The 23,776-nt window shown below is 39.8% G+C and overlaps 2 protein-coding genes across 3 annotated transcripts; one reads left to right on the top strand and one right to left on the bottom strand.

The window, feature by feature from the left end:
- Nucleotides 1–4,251: 4,251 nt before the first annotated feature.
- LOC130716908 (CAAX prenyl protease 2) lies at nucleotides 4,252–16,963 on the bottom strand. 2 transcript variants are annotated; one of them, XM_057566947.1, is made up of 8 exons: nucleotides 16,653–16,958; nucleotides 16,179–16,235; nucleotides 15,785–15,997; nucleotides 15,448–15,559; nucleotides 7,874–7,945; nucleotides 7,639–7,701; nucleotides 6,876–6,953; nucleotides 4,252–4,559 (listed from the first exon to the last, which is right to left on the bottom strand). In XM_057566947.1, exons 1-8 carry the CDS (start codon nucleotides 16,920–16,922, stop codon nucleotides 4,408–4,410), a joined length of 1,017 nt encoding a protein of 338 aa, XP_057422930.1. In that variant the 5' UTR covers nucleotides 16,923–16,958; the 3' UTR covers nucleotides 4,252–4,407. The 2 variants fall into 2 exon arrangements, with proteins under 2 accessions (XP_057422930.1, XP_057422931.1); XM_057566948.1 differs by lacking the exon at nucleotides 7,874–7,945 and having other exon boundaries at nucleotides 16,653–16,963.
- Nucleotides 16,964–19,471: 2,508 nt separating this feature from the next.
- LOC130716909 (uncharacterized) lies at nucleotides 19,472–20,001 on the top strand. The gene has a single exon (XM_057566949.1). It carries the CDS (start codon nucleotides 19,474–19,476, stop codon nucleotides 19,834–19,836), a length of 363 nt encoding a protein of 120 aa, XP_057422932.1. The 5' UTR covers nucleotides 19,472–19,473; the 3' UTR covers nucleotides 19,837–20,001.
- Nucleotides 20,002–23,776: the final 3,775 nt, after the last annotated feature.

Consider the following 23,776-nt stretch of genomic DNA (forward strand, 5'->3'; position numbering starts at 1 on the left):
TTTTTTTTTTTTCTTTTTTCTGGCATGCCACGTGGATAATAGTAAAACAAATGGAAAAAAGAGATGAGGGGGATTTGAACTCGGGACCTAGAAGTAGCAAAACACCGATTTAACCAGTTGAGCTACATACATAATTAATATATGTTGTACGAAAATTAAATTTATATCATCTCCTTCATCATCATCAATTTTATATCCTCTTCTCCTTCCTCCTCCTTCTCCATCACAACACACACAGACTCTTTACATTCCTCACCTGGAATGTCACTCCAGTCTTCTTCTTCTCTTTACATTCCTCACAAGCAACATGCTGCGATTCTACACCGATGACGCTCCCGGCCTGAAGATCTCGCTGACGGTGGTGCCGCCTCTCCCCCTTTCGTTCTCTCTGGCCAGCCGCGAGCACCACCGCGCCTTCATCACCATCAAACGACCCTGAACGCGCCCCATGGCCACCACAACAGAGAAACTTTGAAACCCTAACCACCGCACCTTCAAGCTTCGATCTCCGGCGAACCCCTTAGCTTTTGGAGAAACGAATACTACCACTGAACTCCCCTCATCATCAGCTGCAAAACCCATAAAGAAATTCTCCATTCCAACAACCTCCGCCGTAAACCGCCGCCAGCCGCCGCCATCCACCGTCTTCTCCGGCCAACCCTCGCCGGAGGACTCACTGAGCTCAGAACCGTGGAGCTCTCCTTCCCCTCTTGTCAAATTGATAATCAATTTTTGGTAAGGAACTCTAATTTCTTCCAATTTTGGTTTGCCCCTTCCTAAACCCTAACTTTACTAGCTAATCATGTTTTAAAAGCCTAATTTATCATGTAGAAGGAGGAATGTAAAGAGTCTGTGTGTGTTGTGATGGAGAAGGAGGAGGAAGGAGAAGAGGATATAAAATTGATGATGATGAAGGAGATGATATAAATTTAATTTTCGTACAACATATATTAATTATGTATGTAGCTCAACTGGTTAAATCGGTGTTTTGCTACTTCTAGGTCCCGAGTTCAAATCCCCCTCATCTCTTTTTTCCATTTGTTTTACTATTATCCACGTGGCATGCCAGAAAAAAGAAAAAAAAAAAGCCACGTCAGCCCCTCCGTTAGTTTACTAACGTTGAACTGACGGAAGGGTAAACACTACACTCTTTTGTTTCATGGAGGGTACAAACGTTGACAAAATTAGAAGAGGGGTATCATTTGCACGCCCCTGAAACATCAGGGGCACAAAATGCATTTAAGCCATTAATTAAATAGTGTCTAATCAAAATTTGAATGGAAGTTCTAAAAAATTTCTCTCTGTAACCCTGCATCGAACTGAAACTGACTTCTTAAGGTCACCAAACCAAGTCAGAAGCTCAGAATGTCAATTTTGATATAGAATTAAGACCAGGGTATGATGACTGAGATTCCCTTTCAAGACCCACAAGTCAGCAAAAATCTAAAATTAATAATGGGACAAATAATGACCAAAGATACCGAATAATTATATATACCTCATGTATGTACATATATATATATGCAAAACAATGAATAATTTAACAAATAGTAATGTGGAGTTGGAGTATAACATAACCATATGGGTGAACAAAGAGGTGCCTCACATGAGGACCCAACATGTCCCAGCAATTTTACCACTGCTCCTCTTGGATTTAACTCACTTGTATTAAATGTTTGTTGAAAATATATTCTCTTTGTTACAGAGTATCTGCACCCTGGAGATTTGGCCATCATAACCATATCTAATACTAAATACTATGAAGAAAATTAGAAACAACGGCAATGAATATATAAGTGTTTCTAGATAAATATTAAGTTTTTATTGTCAAACATTTTATAATATGATCTTATATGGAAAATCACACCTACTTCATTACCTTTTATAGACAAAATTACATAACTTAAGTTAGATGTGATTGTCAATTATACATCTTTTAGCTTTCCTTAAAATAATTGTTAGGCGCAAAGTTGGAAATTACCTAAAATGGAATTTCAAGAACACAAAAAGTTGAATTTTGGGTATCTAAAATGGATTTGTCCTAGGTCACAATGTGATTAGTTTGACATGAATAAGGTTAACTCTAACCACCAAAGAAGATTGATGACATGTGATTCGAGGTTTGTTTTTAGAAGGTCAAATTGTACTTAAGGGTCCTTAAAAAAAACAATTGTACTTAAGGGATCCACCATGATACGTATTACGTGGATTTGAATAATGTGAAGCGATGAGTTATTTTCGATGCTTATGCCATCAGAGCCGTTAATTAAAAAATTAAACGTTAGCATTGTGATTATATATTTTTATATGTATGATAAATTATGGTAAATTATAACTATTATAGGATCCATAATAAAGTGGACTTAATGTTGGGTAACCAACACGATCGGAAGCGAGTTTCATCTCGTCCAACTTACAGTTGGGCGGACTCAAGATAACACATTCAAAGATTACTTACAGACAATTTTTATCTCGGAAGACTTATACAACTTAAGCAGTGACGGATTTATGTGTAAGGGTATGAGGGCAAATGCCCTCACTTACTTTTAGAAAAAACATTAGAAAAAAAAAATTAGTGGTAAAAGTATGTGATTTTTTATGACACCTTTGATAAAAAAAATGTCCTCACTTATGTTTCACATTGCTCACTTGTGTCCCACATTGTTAAATGTCCTCACTTGAGTAGTAAAAGTATGTGGTTTTTGATAGCTCATTTGGTCAAAAAAGTCTTCACTTGTGTTCCATTTGGTAAAAAATGTATTCACTCATAATAATATATCTTAATTCTTTTTGTTCGAATTTATATGTATATATTGCCCCCACTAAATCAAATTTCTGGATCCGTCACTGAACTTAAGTATCTTCGCAGGTACTTCTCCCCGTTGTGTCAAGGCATCACCACCGTATTGGAAGATCTTCCAGGACCGTACACCACTATAAGAGATCCAAAGCATTTTGCAACTCAAATTTTGGTAGAATATTTTGGTGCGTATGTAGGAAATAATTCAATTCCAATCGCAAATGGAAAAGTCACATTCCAAACAATTTGCGTTTTTTGACAATTACCAAAAGTTTGCTAGACAATATCTACACTCCATTTTCAGAGGACAATCGTACTTTGAATCTTCCACCAAGCTTTTTGGAACAAATGAACAATTGAATGTGGAGTCATTTTTTGGGAAAACTGATCCTACATAACACTTACATAAATTTGCCATGTATAAGGGGCTCATGGATGCCTCAAGTATCTTAGCTAGCAAAGTCTTCTTATCAGCCTTAAAAAGGGATGGTTTGTTCTGGTTCAAATATCTTATTCAAAACTTTACCATGCACCGACATCCAAGTGGTAATGAACATTTGGAAATTCATGTAATAGCAAGAAGACGAATCACTGCAGGATTTTCTTCCAAGATTTCATAAAGAGATTATAAAAATTCCAAACTAGGAAATAAAAGAGATAATAGAACTGATGTGATGTCGTGCTTCATGGAACTTCATTCCATCGATCATTGTTGGATTCACCACGAATCAATCTCCTCTGTTTTGGAGGCAAGTTATTCAGCTAGATTGATTCGTGTTATTCTTCAAGTTATTCTTCACATAACTTGACTATACTAGTACATGCTTTTACCAGTAGAAATCTACCTATTGAGAAGTAGTTATTATTATTCTCAAGCATGTTAAGAATCCATACTACAATTGATTATAAGAGCTAAGAGCATGTTTGTAAACTACAATCAATTCTATAGAATATAAATGATATTTGGATGCACCACTAAAACAACATAATCAATTCTACTTGACACAACAAATAGTTAGTTTTGCGTTAAAAACAATTGAGATTTCCAACTAAATTTCATAACATTACTATACAAAACCACTTTTTTCATAATGGTATCTAAGCATAAACTACATCAATTTAACTCACTTTTACTCTACGCAATTTTAGTAGAATCAATTTTGTCCAGAAAAAATTCTGCTAACGCCAAGCCAAACACACTCAATAACCATAATTAAGTTTGTGAAAAAATTTACGTTAGTAGCTTATGAGTTTCAAAATTAATTATTAAAAAAATAAATTGATCCATATATGATATAAATAACTTTCATTTATCAATCAAATCCTCAACTTAAAGTTCTTTAATCAAGGATAGCTCAAGTGGTAAGAGCTTGAGACATATGGGTTGGAAGGCGCTTCAGGGATCAATCCTTGGAGGATGTAATTTATCTTTAAGATGTACCAAAAAAATGTGACTTCAAATTTTAATTTTTTTTATCTAATTCATAAAATAATGTCAAGGTAACATATAATATACTTTCTAAAATACACGTACATTCGATTAAAATTACCTTCTTAATAATATTCAATTCTACAAAATGTAAGAGCAGCTTATGCAGTAGGTAGATCTAGGAATCTTGTATTCTTTCTTTCCATGAGCAGTACCCCTGCCAACAATTGCAGTTATCTATTCTATCATTGTACAAATCTGGGCCCGTCACCGGGTAAAGAAGCCACAAGAAGCCCAGGAATCCCATTATGAATCCTATACTTACAATCCCTGAAACACAAACAGAAACCAATGAGTATGAGTAAGTCCAAAAAGACATTTACATGGAAATGAATGCGAAAATCCCACAGCCACAGTTTCATGACAAAAAATGAGCAGACAGTGAGTACCAGCTAATCATACTATCAAAACTCCCCCTCAAAGCTTTCACCTTGTCTTCAAGGTGAAAACCAAGTAAACTCTCTGAAACTAAGTAAATTGCCCCCATGAATTCTCTCAAGCTGGAAATCCCCTTGCAATTTGATCAACAACTCAGCTTCTCCTCTGTCATTGTACCCCATGTCTAAAACACGTGGTGGTTTAGCTTGCAACTCCCGTTCTTTGGTCCACTACGGTGGTAAAGGTTGTGGTTGAATGCACCTGAAACAGTCCTTTACAAGAGACATTAAACATAGGATGCACTCTACTACGTAGGGTAGCGCTAAATGACAAGCATCCTATCACAACCTTTCTACAATAGGGTCCATTTAATTGTGGAGCCAACTTCTCTTTCCATTTCTTAGCTAATGATTTCAATCTATTAGGTTGAATCTTCAGATACACCCATTACCCAACTTTATATTCTAAATCTCAACTTTTTGAGTTTCATGTGTTGGTGGGCTCTTTCCAATTTCATTTTTAGCTGCTAAAGCATACCACCCGGGTCATTGGTCAACAGATGTCCCAGTCCTTTGTCAACTGATTTATCTCCTCCACTTTAGAAGGAAAAGTTTCCACATGATAAATACTAGGTGGATCGTGGCCATATAGAGCCTGAATGGGGTCATCTTGATTGAGCTGTTGAAAATTGGTGTTAAACCAAAATTCAGCCTAGATTAACTAAAGGGGCACTGCTTAGGATTATGATAAGCATCATACTAACTTACTCGGTTAGTTAGTTTGGGTGAGTTAGTTAGAGAGTGAGAGAAAATATTGTTTCTAAGAGAGGGCTAGAGAGAATTAGCATCTTTTGGATCATTTGTAATTGAGAACTTGGCAGTGACCTAGATCTTTAGAGTATTCACGAGTTCTATCCAATATTCATCAATTAACTCACTTTTCCTTTCTTCCTTAGTGCTGGTTCTCATCAAATGGTATCAAAGCTGTATCCAAGAGCTATGGATACCAATTGAGAGCAGATGGCTGGCGAGTGGCGAGAAAAAGGAAGGATTCATGAGCTTTACATTGTCACCAGAAGTGAGGAAGGAATTCGTACCTTCTTGGAGAAATGAAGAAAGAGAAGACAGATTGGAGGAAAGATATAGAGAAGAACAAATGGAAGCATAAAGTTTCATTAGGCAGGGAAGCGATCTAGTAGAAATGATCAAGGGGGGTGTAGAAAGTAATGGGTCGAGTCTCAAATAACCAACCACCAACACAAAACGTGAAGATGGAAGGCCGACATGGTGGAAATGTTGGACATCGCCAAGTTAGGTGGCCACGTGACTACGAGCAGAAGATCTAATATATCTCTAACATCCAACTCATTCTTGCATTCCCTCTGCCCTCTCCAGCCTCTCTTCATCGATAAAAAGCCCTAATTGCAGCCTTCTTCCACTCTGTTTTCTGCATTTTGTTTCCGACTTGTGGTTCTTCCTTGCGGTAGAGTGTGCAATAGAGAACCCTTTACCTCATGCCACTTACCACCTGAAGCTACGTCCTCTTCATTCTGTTCTTGTTCGAACAAGGCCTGATAACATCCATTGTCACACTTGACCAATTTCTCCATCATCTCCTTTAATAGCTCTATGTTCTGTTCCATTGCATCCATTGGCGTTTCCATGGACTACATATGCTCCTGTATATATTCCATGCGTGTTTCCAGCTCCGTGTTCAACACCATCTTCGTAGCACAACCAAGTTCAGTATTGCTCACCTTCAAGAATTTCGCAAACCCACAGCTCAAAGACCAGAGCTCTGATACCAATTGATACAACTGGTTCAGAAAATAGAAGAGAATCTATTATCTTCATTGCAGAAAAGAAAAAATCACTCAACTCTGATCCCGGGCAGGTGCAGACTAAGATGATTACAAGAATGATGAAATTGACACTTCACTAGGCCTGGACTCTCCTAACAAGCAAGCACTTTCTGTGGTAACTTGGGCCTTATCACAAGCTAGCCCAGCAAAGAAACCTAACTGATACCCATTTCGCCTAATATAGTTACAGCTAATTACTTATAGTAACAGCCCTCCAACAAACCTAACTACGTTCTGTGCTAACTTGGGCCTTATCACAAGCTGGCCCAGTGTCTCTCCTATAAACTCTTTTATCACTGGTCTACTATCATTTTTCACATTTGGAATTCATTTCATAGGAAACTTACCACTTCTCTCTGAATACAATACAGGCAGTCCCATAAAATTACAATATATATGAGCAACTAATGGAGCGGCAAGATGTCCTGCAAAGTACAAGCAGAAAAAAAATATAAGGGACAGAAAACAAAGACCAGGCCACCAAACACAGAGCGGACTACGCTGAATTGACATTAGAACTAAGCCAATCCCCAAAAATCACTTTTGAAAGTTATCAATTTGCTAACTACAGCCATATAGATCAAAGAAAAATAGGGTTAAATGAAGAGTGAGGAGAACGATACCATGCCATGATATCATACTTACCCCTCTTTCCTATCTTTTCAACCTATGTAACAGATAAACTTTCTGCACATGCATGGGAACTATTTTGATCCACCAAATGATAAATTAATAATTTAGTTTTATTATAGTTTTTTTGTAAAAGTCACTTCAAAAGAGAAAGGGAAGTTATACTAATTTTTATATTTAATACTTATCTTCTTGATTTCAACATAGTTGGCAAGCATATAAGTGTAGAAAAACCAGTTGTCTTTAATACTTAAGATTAAATTTACTTTCCGGCCTAAAGTCTAAAATGCAGTGGCACTTTAACTTTCAACTTCTACTATGTCAACATATGACACCATTGTCCAATCATTATTCTTATGCAATGTTGTATGTATCTTAATTTGTATTTAAGAAGCACATTCCATCATTATGAATAGAAGTCAGACCAAATACATCATAGCCATGACCTATAACATAAAACAAGGATTACACATCACATACCAGTTCGAATGAAAAGAAAAGAGGCATATGACCCGAAGATAACAGTGTAGCCAAGCTGGAGACCTGTAGACATAATTCATTTTGTGGTGAGATTATTATCCAACAATACTAAGTTTAGAATTTTTGAAATACCAAAACTCTCACATTCTCAGTAAAAGGGACAGCAACCTTGCAGTCAAAACTTTGACAAAACAAAATCCAGGAACTTGATAAATAACGTTAGCATTGACTATACCTATAATCATAACAGCCTTCTTTATTCTGTAGTTTTGCTTGATGTAAATCTCCATGAAATGATTTAGATGTGCTGCAAACCAATCATGCGGTAAAACATCTCAATAAACCTTGCATTTGAAAAGGAAAATAAAATTTGCTCATTATTTTCTTTAGTCTGCAGCCAAACAGAAGCTTATTGAATATTTTAGGGGATTTGGGGCCCGTTTGAAAGAGCTTATTTGAGCTTATCTTAAAGTATAAACACTTATGCATGTGTTTGGGAGAGCTTATGTAAATAACTTATGGCCTACCTATAAGCTGCTTTGAGCTTATTTTCATAAACTATTTAGATTACGTTGTAAGCTTCTCCATAACCTATTTTCAGGTTATTTCAATAAGTTTCTGAAACTAGCTTATGAATAAGTGCTTATGCGATAAGCACTTATTGCTATAAGTTCTTAATTAAGCTATTTACGCAAATTCACCCTTAGTTCACAATCACAAATATTACCTTACATATTTTCTATGCAAAACTACCATGATTATCAATCTCTAGTTATACCTCGACTCGTAATCTCGTCAGGTAGCAAAATCGTGATATGTAGGGTGTGATCTCATTTTTTATCAATCTCGGATGATCTTGAGCAATCTCCCTCAGTCTTACGAGATTTTCAGAGAGATGGCAAGATTACAAGATGTGGTCCGATGATAAAAAAATGTTTGGCGCAGGGACATTATGGACATTTTGCGCACCCTATTAGGGTTTTCAATTCACTCTTATCACTTCACTTCTATGATTCTCTCTGTCAAAGACCACTAGCCCCCTCTTCTCACTCTCGAAGACCACCACCACAAGGTTGATTCTTCGTGAGTCTCCGACGAGTCTCTGGCGTAGCGCTCCTGCTCTTCATTTGAGGAAGAAGAACTTGATGATGATTCTAGGGGTGATGAACTTGATAATGTTGGTGGAAGGGAAATTTGAAGATTATGACTTACTTGTTCTTGTGTTAAATTTAGCATAACTTGTGTTTGTCTCGTTATGACTTATGAACCTTAGATTTGGATATTTGGTAATTTTATGCATGCTTTTAATTGTTATTGTTGGATGATTTGGATAATTTTGAATATTATTAGTGTGTCTTTATCATTATTATGGTTTTTTAAATATTATTTTTGCATGAGGTAATCTCTTACAAGATTACGATACGAGATTACCTACCCTCCACGAGATTAGGTAAATTCTCAAGATTTACAACCTTCAAACGTACGATAAATTCATCTACCCAAAATATGCAATAATTTTATATAAGTGTATAGAACTACCAAACCCCACCTAATTGGAAAAGGCTTTGTAGCTGTTGTAAGGAACTACGAAGCCGTGCAGCAGTTTACAAACTTTATATAATTACATCTTAAGACACACCATTGAAAAGGAGTATGTGTGTGGAGATTTCTCTTGACTTTTTTCATGATGTACCGGTACCCTTACCAATGAGTAGTTAATATTTATTGAATTCATTGTCTCACTTGTTCAAAATATAAATGCAGCAAGATATTTTTGTTCATAAATATTTTAGCTCAATTAGCCCAGTATTAAATGTTGGCAACCAATCGCTCATATTACAGATACACTCATATATACTAAAGGTTCCAAAGTAGTCTCCTACATCCTGTTGAATGACAAGAAAAAGACGAGGAATTTGGTGAATTTGATGAGAACCAAAATACAGAAATAGAGAACAAGGTATGAGAATAAGGAAACACTTTGATTAATACTGAAATAGAAGAAACAGAAATGCAATAGCTACTGCTATTGCCCCAGAGTAAGACTCCTGTAGAAGAAGAGACTCTCTTCACTCTACTCTTAACAACCTATTTCTCATCATAGTCCTTCTCATTCTAACAGAAAGCTTATATGAGAATCTCCACTCAGCCTTACGCACCTCTCACACCCTTCCTACCCGCAAAGGCCGTAACTAACTTGTGCCAGCTCACCCTCCTAAGATTCCCCTCTCTTATTCTTTCTCACATATACTTTCCATCCTTTGGGCCTGGTCTCATTGGCTGTGGCCCCACCCTCACTAAGAGCTCTATCAATTCCACCGGCTTGAGGAACAACCTTGTCCTCAAGGTTGAAGGCGGGAAACTGATTTAAAATAGTCAACTCATCTTCCCAAGTGGCTTCATCTGCAGACTTGCCATTCCACTGAACGAGATATTGCTTCACAGTTTCCCCTTGTTGTTGGATGGTGCGGGCAGCGAGCACCGTGCTGGGTTCCACTGATGGTGGCAATTCTCCCGCAAGGCCCTCTGGAAGTTCTTTCTCAACCTGATAATTCCCGATTGCTTTCTTTAGAAGAGACACATGAAACACGGGATGGATGCGAGATGTTTGGGGAAGGCGAAGCTTGTAAGCCACAGCTCCTATGCGCTCAAGCACTTCAAAAGGGCCATAATACCGTGGGGATAGCTTTGGGTTGATGCGTTGTGCCACAGATTGTTGGCGGTGGGGTCGAAGTTTCACAAAGACCCACTCACCCACGTCGAAGTGCTTCTCTGTGCGCTTCTTATCAGCCTGAGATTTCATATATCCTTGAGCTCGAAGGAGGTGACTTTTCAATTGACGCAGTGCCTCATCTCTGTCCAACAGCTCTCGAGCTACAGCTTCCACTTTCGTTTCCCCAACAGTAAAACGGAGCAAGGTGGGAGGGGCACGACCATAGACTACCTCGAAAGGAGTCACTCCCGTGGACGCATGGTAGGTGGTATTGTACCAATACTCCGCCCAGGGTAGCCAGTAGAGCCATGTGCGCGGTTGGTCCGCGATGAAACAACGAAGATACGTCTCTAAGCAACGATTAATGACTTCAGTTTGTCCATCCGTCTCAGGATGGTACGCGGTACTCATAGTCAGATGTGTCCCTTGTAACTTAGAAAGCTCAACCCAGAAGTTGCTGACAAAGATGGGGTCCCGGTCGCTTACTATGGATCGAGGAACTCCATGTAAATGCACGACCTCTTTGGCAAAAGCTTCTGCCACACCTCTGGCAGAGAAAGGGTGGCGCAAAGGAATGAAATGTGCATACTTGGACAGTCGATCAACCACCACAAACACTGTATCAGTTCCTCTGACCTTGGGCAAACCTGTTATGAAATCCATGGAAAGCTCCTCCCATATCTTCTCCGGAATTGGTAGCGGTTGGAGCAGACCCCCTGGTGAGGTAGCTAAGTATTTTTGCCTTTGACACACATCACAGGCCTTGACAAACTGTTGAACCCTCCCCTTCATGCCAATCCAATACATATTTGCAGCAATCCTGCGATATGTGCGGTAGAAACCCGAATGCCCACCCTGCGGTGTGGCATGAAATTCGCTGAGGAGTTGAGGGATCCAGCGAGATGAAGCAGAGATTACAAGGCGATTTTCATAATACAAAACCCCCTGATCATAAGTATAGCCAGGTTTACTGGAAGGATCCAATTGTATCGCAGCAATGATCGAGGCCAACTTAGCATCTTGATGGGCCTCTTGAACCAATTCTTTGCCTTCTGACCATTGAGGATAGGAGACAATGGACTGGAATTCACCGTCTTCAAATCTACGAGACAAAGCATCTGCTCCCTTATTCGTTGGGCCGGGTTTGTACACAATGTCAAAACGATATCCTAGGAGCTTGGCGGCCCAATTCTGCTGGTCTACGGTTGTGATTCTTTGGTGGAGCAATTGGCGTAGACTCTTTTGATCAGTATATACAGTAAACTGTCTCCCCAACAAATATGGTCGCCAATGTTGCACTGCTAGAACGATGGCCATCAATTCTTTCTCATAAGCAGATTTGGACAGATTGCGAGCACTCAAGGCTTTACTAAAGTAGGCTATGGGTCTGCCTTGCTGGAGAAGTATGGCTCCTACCTCATTCCCGGAAGCATCACTCTCTATAGTGAAAGGTTGAGAGAAATTTGGTAATGCAAGTACAGGTTCAGTCACCATTCGTGCTTTGAGTGTGTCAAATGCCTGCTGAGCTTGTGAAGTCCATTTGAAACCTTCTTTTTTTGTAAGTTCAGTCAGTGGCCTAGCGATCTTACCATAATCTCGCACAAACTTGCGATAGTATCCAGTCAACCCGAGAAAACCACGTACCCCTTTTACATTCTTAGGTACTGGCCATGAGGTGATGCTTTGCACCTTGCTAGGGTCCATTGCCACTCCCTCCTGTGAAACCACATGACCCAGATACTCTACAGAATTCTGGGCAAAAGTGCACTTTTTACGATTCGCCACCAAACGCTGTGCACGTAGTCTCTCAAATACCATGGTCAAATGTTGCAAGTGCAGATCCCAATCCGAGCTGTACACGAGGATGTCATCGAAGAAAACAAGTACACTCCGACGCAAAAGGTCACGGAAGACTTCATTCATCAACGCTTGAAAGGTGGAAGGGGCATTCATCAAACCGAAGGGCATCACAAGGTATTCATAGTGCCCTTCATGGGTACGGAATGCAGTTTTGTGTACATCTTCCTCTTTCACCAACACTTGGTGATAACCCGACTTGAGGTCAAGCTTGGAGAAGTAGCGAGCCCCATGAAGTTCATCCAATAACTCGTCTATCACTGGAATTGGGAATTTGTCAGGGATCGTTGCCTTGTTCAACTCGCGGTAGTCCACACACATGCGCCATGACCCATCCTTTTTCTTCACTAAGATGACGGGGCTGGAGAAGGCGCTTTGACTGTGTCTAATGATTCCTGATTTCAACATGTCCCTGACTTGTTTTTCTATCTCGTCCTTATGGTGATGGGAGTACCTGTATGGCCTCACATTCACCGGCCCTTGTCCTGCTACAAGATTAATCTGGTGATCTTTCTGCCGCCTTGGAGGTAATCCCATGGTCTCCATAAAAATGTCCTCAAAACGACTGAGGAGTGATTCCAACTGATGAAGCTGTTTCTCAGAGAGTCCTGAAACTTCTTTGGTGTTCTTAGTAGTATGCGCTGCTTGCAGCTCTTTGCTCTCACCTTCGTGCTCCTCATTTTGGCCAAAAATGCTCTGCAAAGCCCACTGTTTATGCTGTATTCCCTTCTGTCCTTGCAAAAAGAACCACTTCCCAGCAAGCTGAAATTTCATGGTTTGTCTCCCCCAATTGACTAGCATGTCTCCAAGGGTAATCAGCCACGTTACTCCCAAAACCAAGTCAATACCATCCAAATCAAATAGGATTGTCTCTACCGTGGTTGTGTAATCACCAATTTCCACTCCCACATGTTCAACCTTACCGCTGGCCATCACCTTGCTTCCATCTCCCAACAGAATTCGCATCTCTGGTGTGGCTTGAATTTCCCACCCCATCGCTGTTGCTACTCGTTTGGACAAGAAATTGTGCGTTGCCCCGCTATCAACCAAGATGAGGATTGGAACGCCCTGGACTGTTCCCTGCAGCTTCATCGTGTGGGCTTGAAGTGGCTCGGCTCCCAATTTCATGATGCTTAGCTCACCGTCCACAGCCGCCGCGTCGTCCTCTTCTGCTTCCAGCGACATATTCCCCTCTTCTCCTCCGTCGTCTCCTTCCTCTATCAACATGATGCGGAGCTGCTTGTCGGGGCACTGGTGAAGTGGGTGGTACTTGCCGCTGCATTTGAAGCAGAGCCCCTTCTGACGCCGGTCAAGGAGCTCTTGATATGGCAGATGCCTTATCCCTTTGTCGCGATGGGTGGGACGCTTGTCTTCATGTCGATCTCCTTTGTCATCTCGGTTCTTCACCATTACCCAACCTTGGGTTGAGTCACGACCCGCTAGAACTGGGCCTGATGCTGTTTGGTGGGCCGGTCGGTTATATGACCCCGATCCATATCCATATCGTGGGCCTCCGTTTTTTGACCCGGTTGAGCTGCGACCCGCTCCGTGGAGCTCCGTCTCTATTGCCCGAGCTAGAGGAATCAATCGTGAACGAGGTAGCGTCGTCAGAGCCCGCATACTGCGAACCCGTGCTCGATGTCCTCACGCAACCCATGGATGAAGTACCCAAAGTACTGTTCATCGGGCAGATTTGGCGTCTGCGAGAGCAAACGCTCGAAATCAACCACATAATCGTCAACGGTCCCCTGTTGCTGGAGATCCGAGAGCTGTTCGAAGACGTCACCCTTGTTGGCGGTGCCATAGCGCTCCAACAACTCGTTGGTGAGTCGTTCCCAGGTTAATCCGGGGTCCAAGTGCAGCAAAGAGTTGAAATAATGGATCGTGGATCCTTCCATGCATAAGTGAGCCAAGTTCACCTTGACTTCTGGGCTTGTACCCATGACATGGAAGTAGACCTCAGCACGGGCAATCCAACCCGCCGGGTCTTCTCCATTGAAAAGAGGAAGCTCTACCTTCTTGGCAGACTTGCGGAATTCATCCAACTGTCCTCCATCGAGCTTAGTCCAACCAGATACACCAGATGGACTTCCCTTCTCAGCTCCAGATCTTGCTGGTGTGTCTAGATTTCGCACACTCCCCGAATCATCTTGCTCCTGAGTCTGCTTGGATAATTTCTGGGTTAAAAGATCAATCAAGCGAGCCTGATTGTTCTCCGCTTGCTCCTGCATAGTGACAAGAGTTGATCGGAGATTTGCCACTTCAGTTTCCAGTGCTGCTACCTTCGCTTCCATCTTCTTCGCTGGTGGCATTCGTTGTCAGATTCAACGAAGATGAACGCTGGCTTCCGTCTCGTAAATGATCCGGTAGGTCGGACCAATTTGATGAGAACCAAAATACAGAAATAGAGAACAAGGTATGAAAATAAGGAAACACTTTGATTAATACTGAAATAGAAGAAACAGAAATGCAATAGCTACTGCTATTGCCCCAGAGTAAGACTCCTGTAGAAGAAGAGACTCTCTTCACTCTACTCTTAACAACCTATTTCTCATCATAGTCCTTCTCATTCTAACAGAAAGCTTATATGAGAATCTCCACTCAGCCTTACGCACCTCTCACACCCTTCCTACCCGCAAAGGCCGTAACTAACTTGTGCCAGCTCACCCTCCTAAGATTCCCCTCTCTTATTCTTTCTCACATATACTTTCCATCCTTTGGGCCTGGTCTCATTGGCTGTGGCCCCACCCTCACTAAGAGCTCTATCAGAATCTGTGTGTTTCAACTACACAGCGGAGTTCATTATATATAATAGGTACCAATGTACCATAAATGAACAATAAATACAAAAATATCCTATTTCCCTAATTACATGATTATGCTACCTATTTACAATTTTAATAAAAGATATCCTACTTATTTACAAGATATCTAACACGTCCAAAAAATGAATTTATTATGTACCCTTCTGCTTGGTCTAAAAACAGTTTATTGACAGTCTATTATCAAAAGTAGCACTTCAAAAGGACAACGAATTTGAGCTTTAAGAAAAATTGTTAGAACGCCATTGTTCAAATCACTAACAATGGTCTGTATTACTATGGATGTTTGATGACTTCTCTTGAAATTTTTTGAATTAAATGCCAAAATGAAAAAGATTCTCATTTACACATAAGAATGGAAAATTCTACTCTATAACCATAGAAAACAGATGCATCGTCTAGAATTGAAGAACTTACCCAGGCTGAAGAAAATGGGGCAAAGAAGCATAACATTGTATGGTTTAAATCCTCCACAGAGAAGTAAAGGTATCATGCACGCCCTAAACACCAACTCCTCCGTAAGGGGTGCCTGTTCAATTTATCGTAACAAAGAATTCCCATATTTCGTGTGAGATATGAAAATAAACACATAAAACAGACATCACCTAAACTGCATTTACAACTCAGCAAATAGTTTTTATTTCTACGATTTCAGTTCCCCTTATAAGCACAGGAGAAAAATAAGGCACAAGCTCAGTGGCATGCCTTCAGAAGAATGTCCACAAACACGCACGGTGGTGAAAATGGTACTAACCACAACATAGAATCGCCACGTCAAAACATCTGATGAAATTGCAGCCAACCAGCCAAGAAACCTCGTCAAGGCACATTTACATGAATGAAATGAAAGGCCACCACCAGAAGCTGTGTGTTCCATCCAAGAATCAAAGAGCAAAAGAAACTTGTTGAACATAGAGCCAGCATACATTAGAGAGGTCAAGGAAAGAGGAAGGACCACAGCCTGCCACTGTTTCATACAGAAAATCGTATTTCAGCAAAGGGAAATTTAGGATCCCAGTGACCCGGTTTTCCCAATCTGCATACCAATAACAAGAGCACAATTTGACATCACATACACAAGACAAAAATGTTCTTCTACTCTATCCCTCAATTGGACATGTAAATGTAGTAGTGATACTGATACTCACAATGTGATCCCCTCGGATGCCATAAGCACCAAAAATGTATGGCAGCTCCTTCGTCACCTGCCCCACATGGTAAAACAAACATGATGACGATGATTATTCTGATTATTAACATCACACATGACATGAGAGTACAAATTAAAATGGGTGGTTGCATACATTTTTTTTTGTTTACCCAAGAGTGCGTCTCCTGAGGAGAGAACTCTCGACCTCAGGGTTCAAACAATCACTTTTAACCACTGCGACCAGCACACATTGGGTAAAATATTATTTTTTATCTAAATATTGTGGTATATCAAAAGAATAAAAAACATAAATTAATATATATATATAAATATATGAGCACAGATACCATACAACTGGACTACTGATATTTCTCAAGAACTTAAAAATTGTGATAATTAAACCTAAATATGCTAATTTTTTCCAAAATGCGCAAAAATCAAAAAACAAAAATGGGAGAGGGAGCGTACATACAGGGAGGATGAGAGCGGAGAGGAAGAGGGAGAGAACGGTTGAGACGGCGGCGCATAGGAAGCGGCGGATCATGAAGCTGTTGAGAGAAGAAGGAGGTGGAAGACGGAAGAGCACGGTGGGAGCGTATAAGGAAGCAACGTAGAGCAACGCCATGGCTACGCAAGCGGAAACCGCGACCGGTTTGGAAACGACACCGTCTTGCAGGTCCATTGCTGAAGCTTGTTGTTGCAGTAGTGGAAACCCTAGGGAGGAAGAGGGAGAGAAGGACATAATAAGAGAAATAGAATAGAAACTCAATTTGGAATCTGAATTTGGGGAGTTGGTTTTGGCACCCCACCTATGGGGCTTGGCACCCCACTTTATCAAATACGGAATTTAAAGTTCCGTATTCTTCATATTGAATACGGAACTTAAAATTCCGTACTGTATTTAAGCATGCGTGTCACATTTTCAACCACTCATTATATACTAAAACAGATACGGAATTTTATTTTCCGTATTGATACGGAAATTTAAATTCCGTATCTGTTTTAATGGGGTGCAAAGCTTAAGGGGTGGGGCTCCATACCCAACTCCCTGAATTTGGTATTGGGAATTTAGGTGGACTCCTTCAGTACAATTGTGATCTTTCTCTCCATACTATTTCAAGAGTAAGGAAGCAATCAGACTTGAATAATTTTCTGTAAGTTTATGTTTATGAGTTTTTTTTTTCAAGAGGAAAGGTATTTTTACAATATGAGTATGGGAGTGAATATCAATATATAATACTTATCAATATCATGTTATATTTTTACACTAAAAAAATTATTTTTAATTTCAGTACAATAGTTTTGTTTGTACAACTTCCATGATTAGTTTGTTTTATCTTTTGACTTTGATGTATGGTTTCACAAGATATATCATATAGAAAGTCTTTATTCTATTGTGGTAATCAACCGCATGATACCCTTCCTCTACTTTCTCTAGCTCTTGCTTTGTTGTCTCATGCCCCCGCCCACCATTTTGAACCCTTTGTATGCCTTCGAAGCCCTACATCACAATCTCCTCAATGTGTTCCTGCGCTCTCATCATGATGCAATCGTATGACGACTAATCATCTCTTTTGTGTTGAGTGGAAGCACTTTATTTCCCTGTGATTCAAAACTTCATATGGACCAATCAACTCCTTTGGCGTTGCTATAGAAAAAGGTGCACACAATGGATTATGGTGGAGGAAGGGAACGTCAAGGTTGGTTTAGGAGGGAGAAGGATGGGCAAAGGTGCGATTGAAGAGTTGTAGTCGACGATTTGGTAAGGAAGAAGAACCTGGAAGGGGGAGGAGAGAAGAAGCGCCAATAGTTTGGTGGGGAGTGGAAGAGAGAAGCAGTTAGGGCTAGATGTAGGATATTTTAGTCATTTCAGAGATTTAATCTCAATCGTTTGATATTTTAATATCATATAAGTGGTAACATTTGGTGGTGTATGCATGATGCCCTACATGCCACATCACATGCCACCTCAACTTCTAAGGGGCTTATGTTGAATTTTGGACGAAACATTGAAAGAATGATCATTATTGTAATTTTGGACCCAATTTGCACAACTATTATACTTAGAAAACTAAAAGTGCAACATAGCCCTAATATTTTTACAATTTTTTCGATTAAGTTCGATCTTGAGCATTTAGTCGGTACTTTTTTATCGATTTTTCGTTTATAGTAGTATGTGGATAACATTTACATTTAACTAATTTTTTCAAACAAACATATTATTGGAAATCATGTTAAGTTAACTGCAAATATTGAGTTTAACTCACTATTTTTTCCAAAAAGAGGATCAAAATAGGGTGTTTTGAAATATATGGATTAAAATCAAAACTCGTTTATTTTATAGGGACTGGAAGTCTAGTTGATTGTAAAAGCTTCATAAATCATATGCATGAAATTCTCACTTTTCTAACCATAAGTTATATGCTAATTAATTTTGGTGCTTGCTGTGGTACCTTAAGCCAGACTAAGGTGTGGTACACAAAATGAGTCGGTTCAACAATAATGACTCATGTACCGGTTAAAATTTTGATTGTGTTCTATCATAATAATGCAGCATCTCATTCTTAGGGACGTGAGATTTGAAAGTTGTGTTTTCTGAGCTTTGTGCATCCATCAACCATGGTCTTTTTACGCGCATCTCCATCACCATCATTCGTTTCCACCACTCGTACATTTTTCATCAAAAAATGAATTTTATAAGATAAAGTTAATTGACAAGTAAAGTAAAATCTAAAAATGTAGTATTTACCTTAAATAACATGATAATAATCTATAGAATTACTTAATGGGGTACCATACCCAAAAGAAATTGAGGGTACCACATAATTTACCATTAATTTTAGGTGGAGGCAATCTTGAAGGCAAGTTTGTTGGTTGTTGTTACAGCCAAATGCAAATTATAGTGATTAATTTTTCCTTTCTACTCTCATAAACGTGCTTATTATCTAAATAAGAGGATGTCAACATTTTTCTATTTCTGTTGGGTAGTTAGCTCTAAGTTTGACTTCATGTTATGATTTTGGTGATAGTGAATCAAACATTACACAATTGGATTCAACACTTAAGACAAAACTAGGCATATGTCATCTGCAAGAGCGTTGAATTATGGTGGAGCTGCTATGAGAGGAGTTGCTACATCCTCTGAAAAAGTGAAAAATATCACCCAATTGGTCCTCTTTGACCGTTGCATATTTGTTGGGAAGCGTTCAACTTGACACCATCCACCTGAAAATCCAAATTGCCACTATAAATTACATTAACACAACATTATGATATCACTAGATAAATAAACCATGAGTTCTTCAGTTGAAGACTGTAAAGAGAACAGAGAGGTTTGTTACCAAGATTTTGGAATGGAAGAAGAGGATGAAGATTTATTTGAGATTGACCTGGAGGCAGTGAACTGCATTCCACCACCACCAAGTTATTGGGAAAGCTGCTTCACTTCCACAGGGAATGTTGCACTTTTGGCAAATTGTTTGATGCCAATTTCCCACATCTCTAGTGCTATTCCAGCAGTATCTTTTGACAGTGTTGTGCTCATTCCAGAGCCAATATCGTTGGGGGAATATCTTAGGCTACCATTTTTGGGAGGTTTTGGGTTCATTGATCATGAGAAAATGAAAGCACGATTTCAGTTCCAGTTTCAGCGTTAGTGACTTCAATTTCTGCGTTTATGTTCTGCAGCTAGTGGCTTCTCTTTCTCTTATGATCAGTTATCAAGTAGTAATTGGTTACTTCCATTTTTTTTACCTTTACAAATTAATCACTTTGTACCACGTTTTTCTATTGGCAAAGAAAGGAAATTTTATTCCATTATCCACCACAAGAAACGCCTAAACCTTTCACAACAACTATATATAGCATCCAGATTACAGATTTAAAGCAACCAAATTATAAATTATCCTGTAAATTCCAAACAAATTGCCCCATGAATACTATATTAAAAAAGCATGAACCAATATTAGTGGCTTGAGGAGCACAGCCGTATATATATATATATATATTTTGGTCGAAAGCACAGCCGTATATAAGTGCATGTGTTACAAGTTTAAAATGTCTTATGGCATGTTTAGACAGACCAATGCTATATGTTTTTTTTTTGTCAATGATACTTGGAATTAAAGCCCCAAAGGGTTGCCAAACGACATTTACAACATGTGAGACTAAATCTCAAGGAGTGCTACAACAATGCACTAAAACATAAGAAAATGAAGCTCAAACATGCACACTCAGCTGACTCAATCAGCATAAATCATGAAGTAAACCCCTAAAAGGCCAGACAGAAACCTCTCAAAGCCCAAATTAACAGAAAGCTAAATAACTTCTAAGCAGTTAAAATCTATCTTGTTTGATCGGTGCTCCCAAAGCAACAACACAACCGGCTCTGCCGGTGTTGCAAGTAGTGCAGGCTTCAACTGCAACAAACGGGGGTCATTCAGCAGATCTGACAACAAAGAGAAGGGAAAAGCTTATGCAGATCCCAAGCAAAACAACAACAAAGGCTGCGCTATATGTTGTGAAGGAAAATTGTAATATATGGCCTCAGAGTGTTATGGGCTTAGTTGGAGGTGGTGTGCGGTCCATATTCCACACCAAACCCTATGATTCACAATTCAACCCTTGAATTGCTTTTGACAAAAAAAAAAACCCTTGAATTGCTTAATAGAAAAGAAAGATTTGTAGGCAACAATGAAATTCATCCTCAAACAAAGTGTTTGACCAAAAAAAAATCCTCAAACAAAGTGAGAGAGAAGATCAAACATGAAGAATACTTGGAATCATTTAGAAAATAAGCTCTCAAATCTCAAAACTCAAAGTAAAATGTGTTGTTATGTGTTAATTGCTGAGAGAAACTCTAATATATTCGTGCCCAACTCTTCACACATACAGATCCAACTTAAGATGAAATCCAAGTGTGAAAGAGAAGGTTATTTTTTAATAAAAAACGCGAGCTGAAAATTGATTTCCCATAAGTGGTAATCGATTTCCCAATGTAAAAACACAACATAGTAATCTGTTACCCATATTTGATATTTTTACTATGAAAACCTTTTAGAAAAACACTTTTTAAGCCAATTTTTCATAGGGTTTTCAAAGCTTTTAATTTTAAAATCATTAAACCTCAAACTAAACACATTTTAAAGATTTGACAGAACATATTAACTAAAGAACATAGGTGTTATTCCTAAGAAATAAAGACCTAACTAGAAAGCAATAAAGAAAGCAATAAACCTAGCTATTAAAATCTTCACATCTCCAGTCTAAGGCCTTCATTTTTCTTCTTCTTTTGTAGTGTTGTTGTAATTATCAAAACCATGTCCAAGATTGTAGGAGAAAGAATTCATTTTCTTAGCAGCATCAGAAGTGACAATAACATTGGAGGCTGATGCAGGCATCAATGACCATGGTGGGCGGTGGATCATTGGGGGCGGCATCGATGGAGGGGGCGAATGAGAGAGATGAAGGTGAGGGGATGTCAAATCTGGTGGAGTCAAGGGAAGGACTAGAAATTTTGGTGGATGAGGCGGACATGGTGGTAAAAAGGGCTGATCTATTGGTGGAGAAAGGAAATCTAGTGTTGGCAAAAGGGGAAAATATGATGATGGAGGGGGCAGTGGGATAAGTGGCAACAAACAATGAGTTTGTGAGTGCGATGGGAGATGTGGGGCAGGGGAAAACGTGGGTTAGTGGGGTGGGGGAGGAGAGGCAGAGGTTAGGGTTTGTGAAAACTGTGATGGAGAATTTGGAGATGGGATGGACTTATATAAAATTAAGGTGGGGAAAAACAATGAGATGTAGCATCTGTAACACCCCGATTTCCAGGTGTCACTTTAGTAACCAAAAATAGACTTTACGCTGAAAACAGGTAATTTTTTTGTTTGATACCTTTTAAATCAAGCAATAGAAAATAAAGACAAAACCCAACCAACACACAAATATATACACATGTACAGCCTCAGCTGCACTCCCATGTCACGCGCACTCGCAGTGACTCCAAAGTAGTGTGCCCGTAGGCAAATAGTTACAGATCCAGAAGTGTGAGTGAAAAGGTTATAATTACAATCCACTGGGAGAAAGTCGGCCTCAAAATGGCCTAAGCAAAGACTCCTATAGTCCGACTGACTCACTGTGATCCCTCAATAAGAGAACCACACAAAAGCCATGCGTCGGGAACCTACCCCGTCCCAAAAGCAAAACGAATCAGAGCTCTACACAAATATGACGCCTGCCTAACTCTACCAACCCATAACTGCTCACACATCCGAGTCCTCGGCGAACTGAAGACGGCAAGTTGAAGCTCAGCTCCATGCGTCGTAGAACTTCTTTCGTCAGATGTTCACACTCGTCAGTCCGGTCCTCCATGACCCTTCCCCGGTACGTCGCTCGATGACCCACAACATCGATCACCCAAGCGGTGGGGGCATCCCGATCCACAAGCTCATATCTGATCCCCCCCCCGAGGGAGAGACCATCGAACACCAGTCGGCCATCGACATCTGGCAGCAGGCCGACCGCCCAAACACAAACATACAAACAAAGCCAAGGCGCTAGGGTCAACTCACAGCAATAAGTAGATATACACTCAACATGTGATATGGGGTATAGATATATGTTGATATATATACATATAAACAATCCTAGCATGTTATGGCTCTAACATTGCTTCAATAAACAAACAGCACACAATCTCAGTCAGCATGAATGTATGCGTGAAATGCACAATATGTATCCGGATTTGTGACGCGTTCCCGTTCGCCACAAGTGAAGCATTTTCACTATGGATGGACCATTCCCGTTATCCATCCTGGATGAAATCCATCCTGGATGAACCATTCCCGTTATTCATCCTTGGTGAACCATTCCCGTTATTCACCGAATGATGAACCATTCCCGTTATTCATCATTAATGCAAGGTGAACCATTCCCGTTATTCACCATGATATGCACAGGTGAACCATTCCCGTTATTCACCCGATTGAATGCAACGTGGTTAGCCAAACAACGAATCGTCCTTACCACGAAAGTGTTTAGCTCACAACCCAATCTCAACAAACCCATGAGTTAGTGTCGGTCAATACAACACAACTCGGAGTAAGTGTCGGTCAATACAACACAACTCCATCCACAGAATACACAAGGGTCTAGTGTCGGTCAATACAACACAGCCCAAACAACAAGAGCACTAGGTGTCGGTCAATACAACACGGCTCCACAACACTCCCCAAGAGTACTAGAGTACTCGGTGACTTTCAATCATCACCATAGCTCACCTTAGTGGCTTCCCCCAATTCCGATAACTCTCCAAACCCACAACAAAGTCGACTTTTCCCCGTCTTTCGTAAATATTTTCCCCTTCAGTTCTCCTATGCTTAAACGTTAATAAAAATTGTTTCAATTCGAATTAGTCAAGTTATGAGTTTATTTCTCAAAGTCTAAGTTTCCCAAGTCTTTAGATTTTCAAAGCTCTATCATTCTAAGTTTTCAAAGATCAACCACCCAAAATAAATTTCCCGGGGAAAGTCTAAGAATTCCAACATATGGCTAAGTCTCAAACCCCACATTTGGACTTGCCTAGGGTTGTTCATCCAACCC

Source organism: Lotus japonicus, chromosome 5 (genome assembly GCF_012489685.1).
Source record: "Lotus japonicus ecotype B-129 chromosome 5, LjGifu_v1.2".
Taxonomy (NCBI): Eukaryota; Viridiplantae; Streptophyta; class Magnoliopsida; order Fabales; family Fabaceae; genus Lotus; species Lotus japonicus.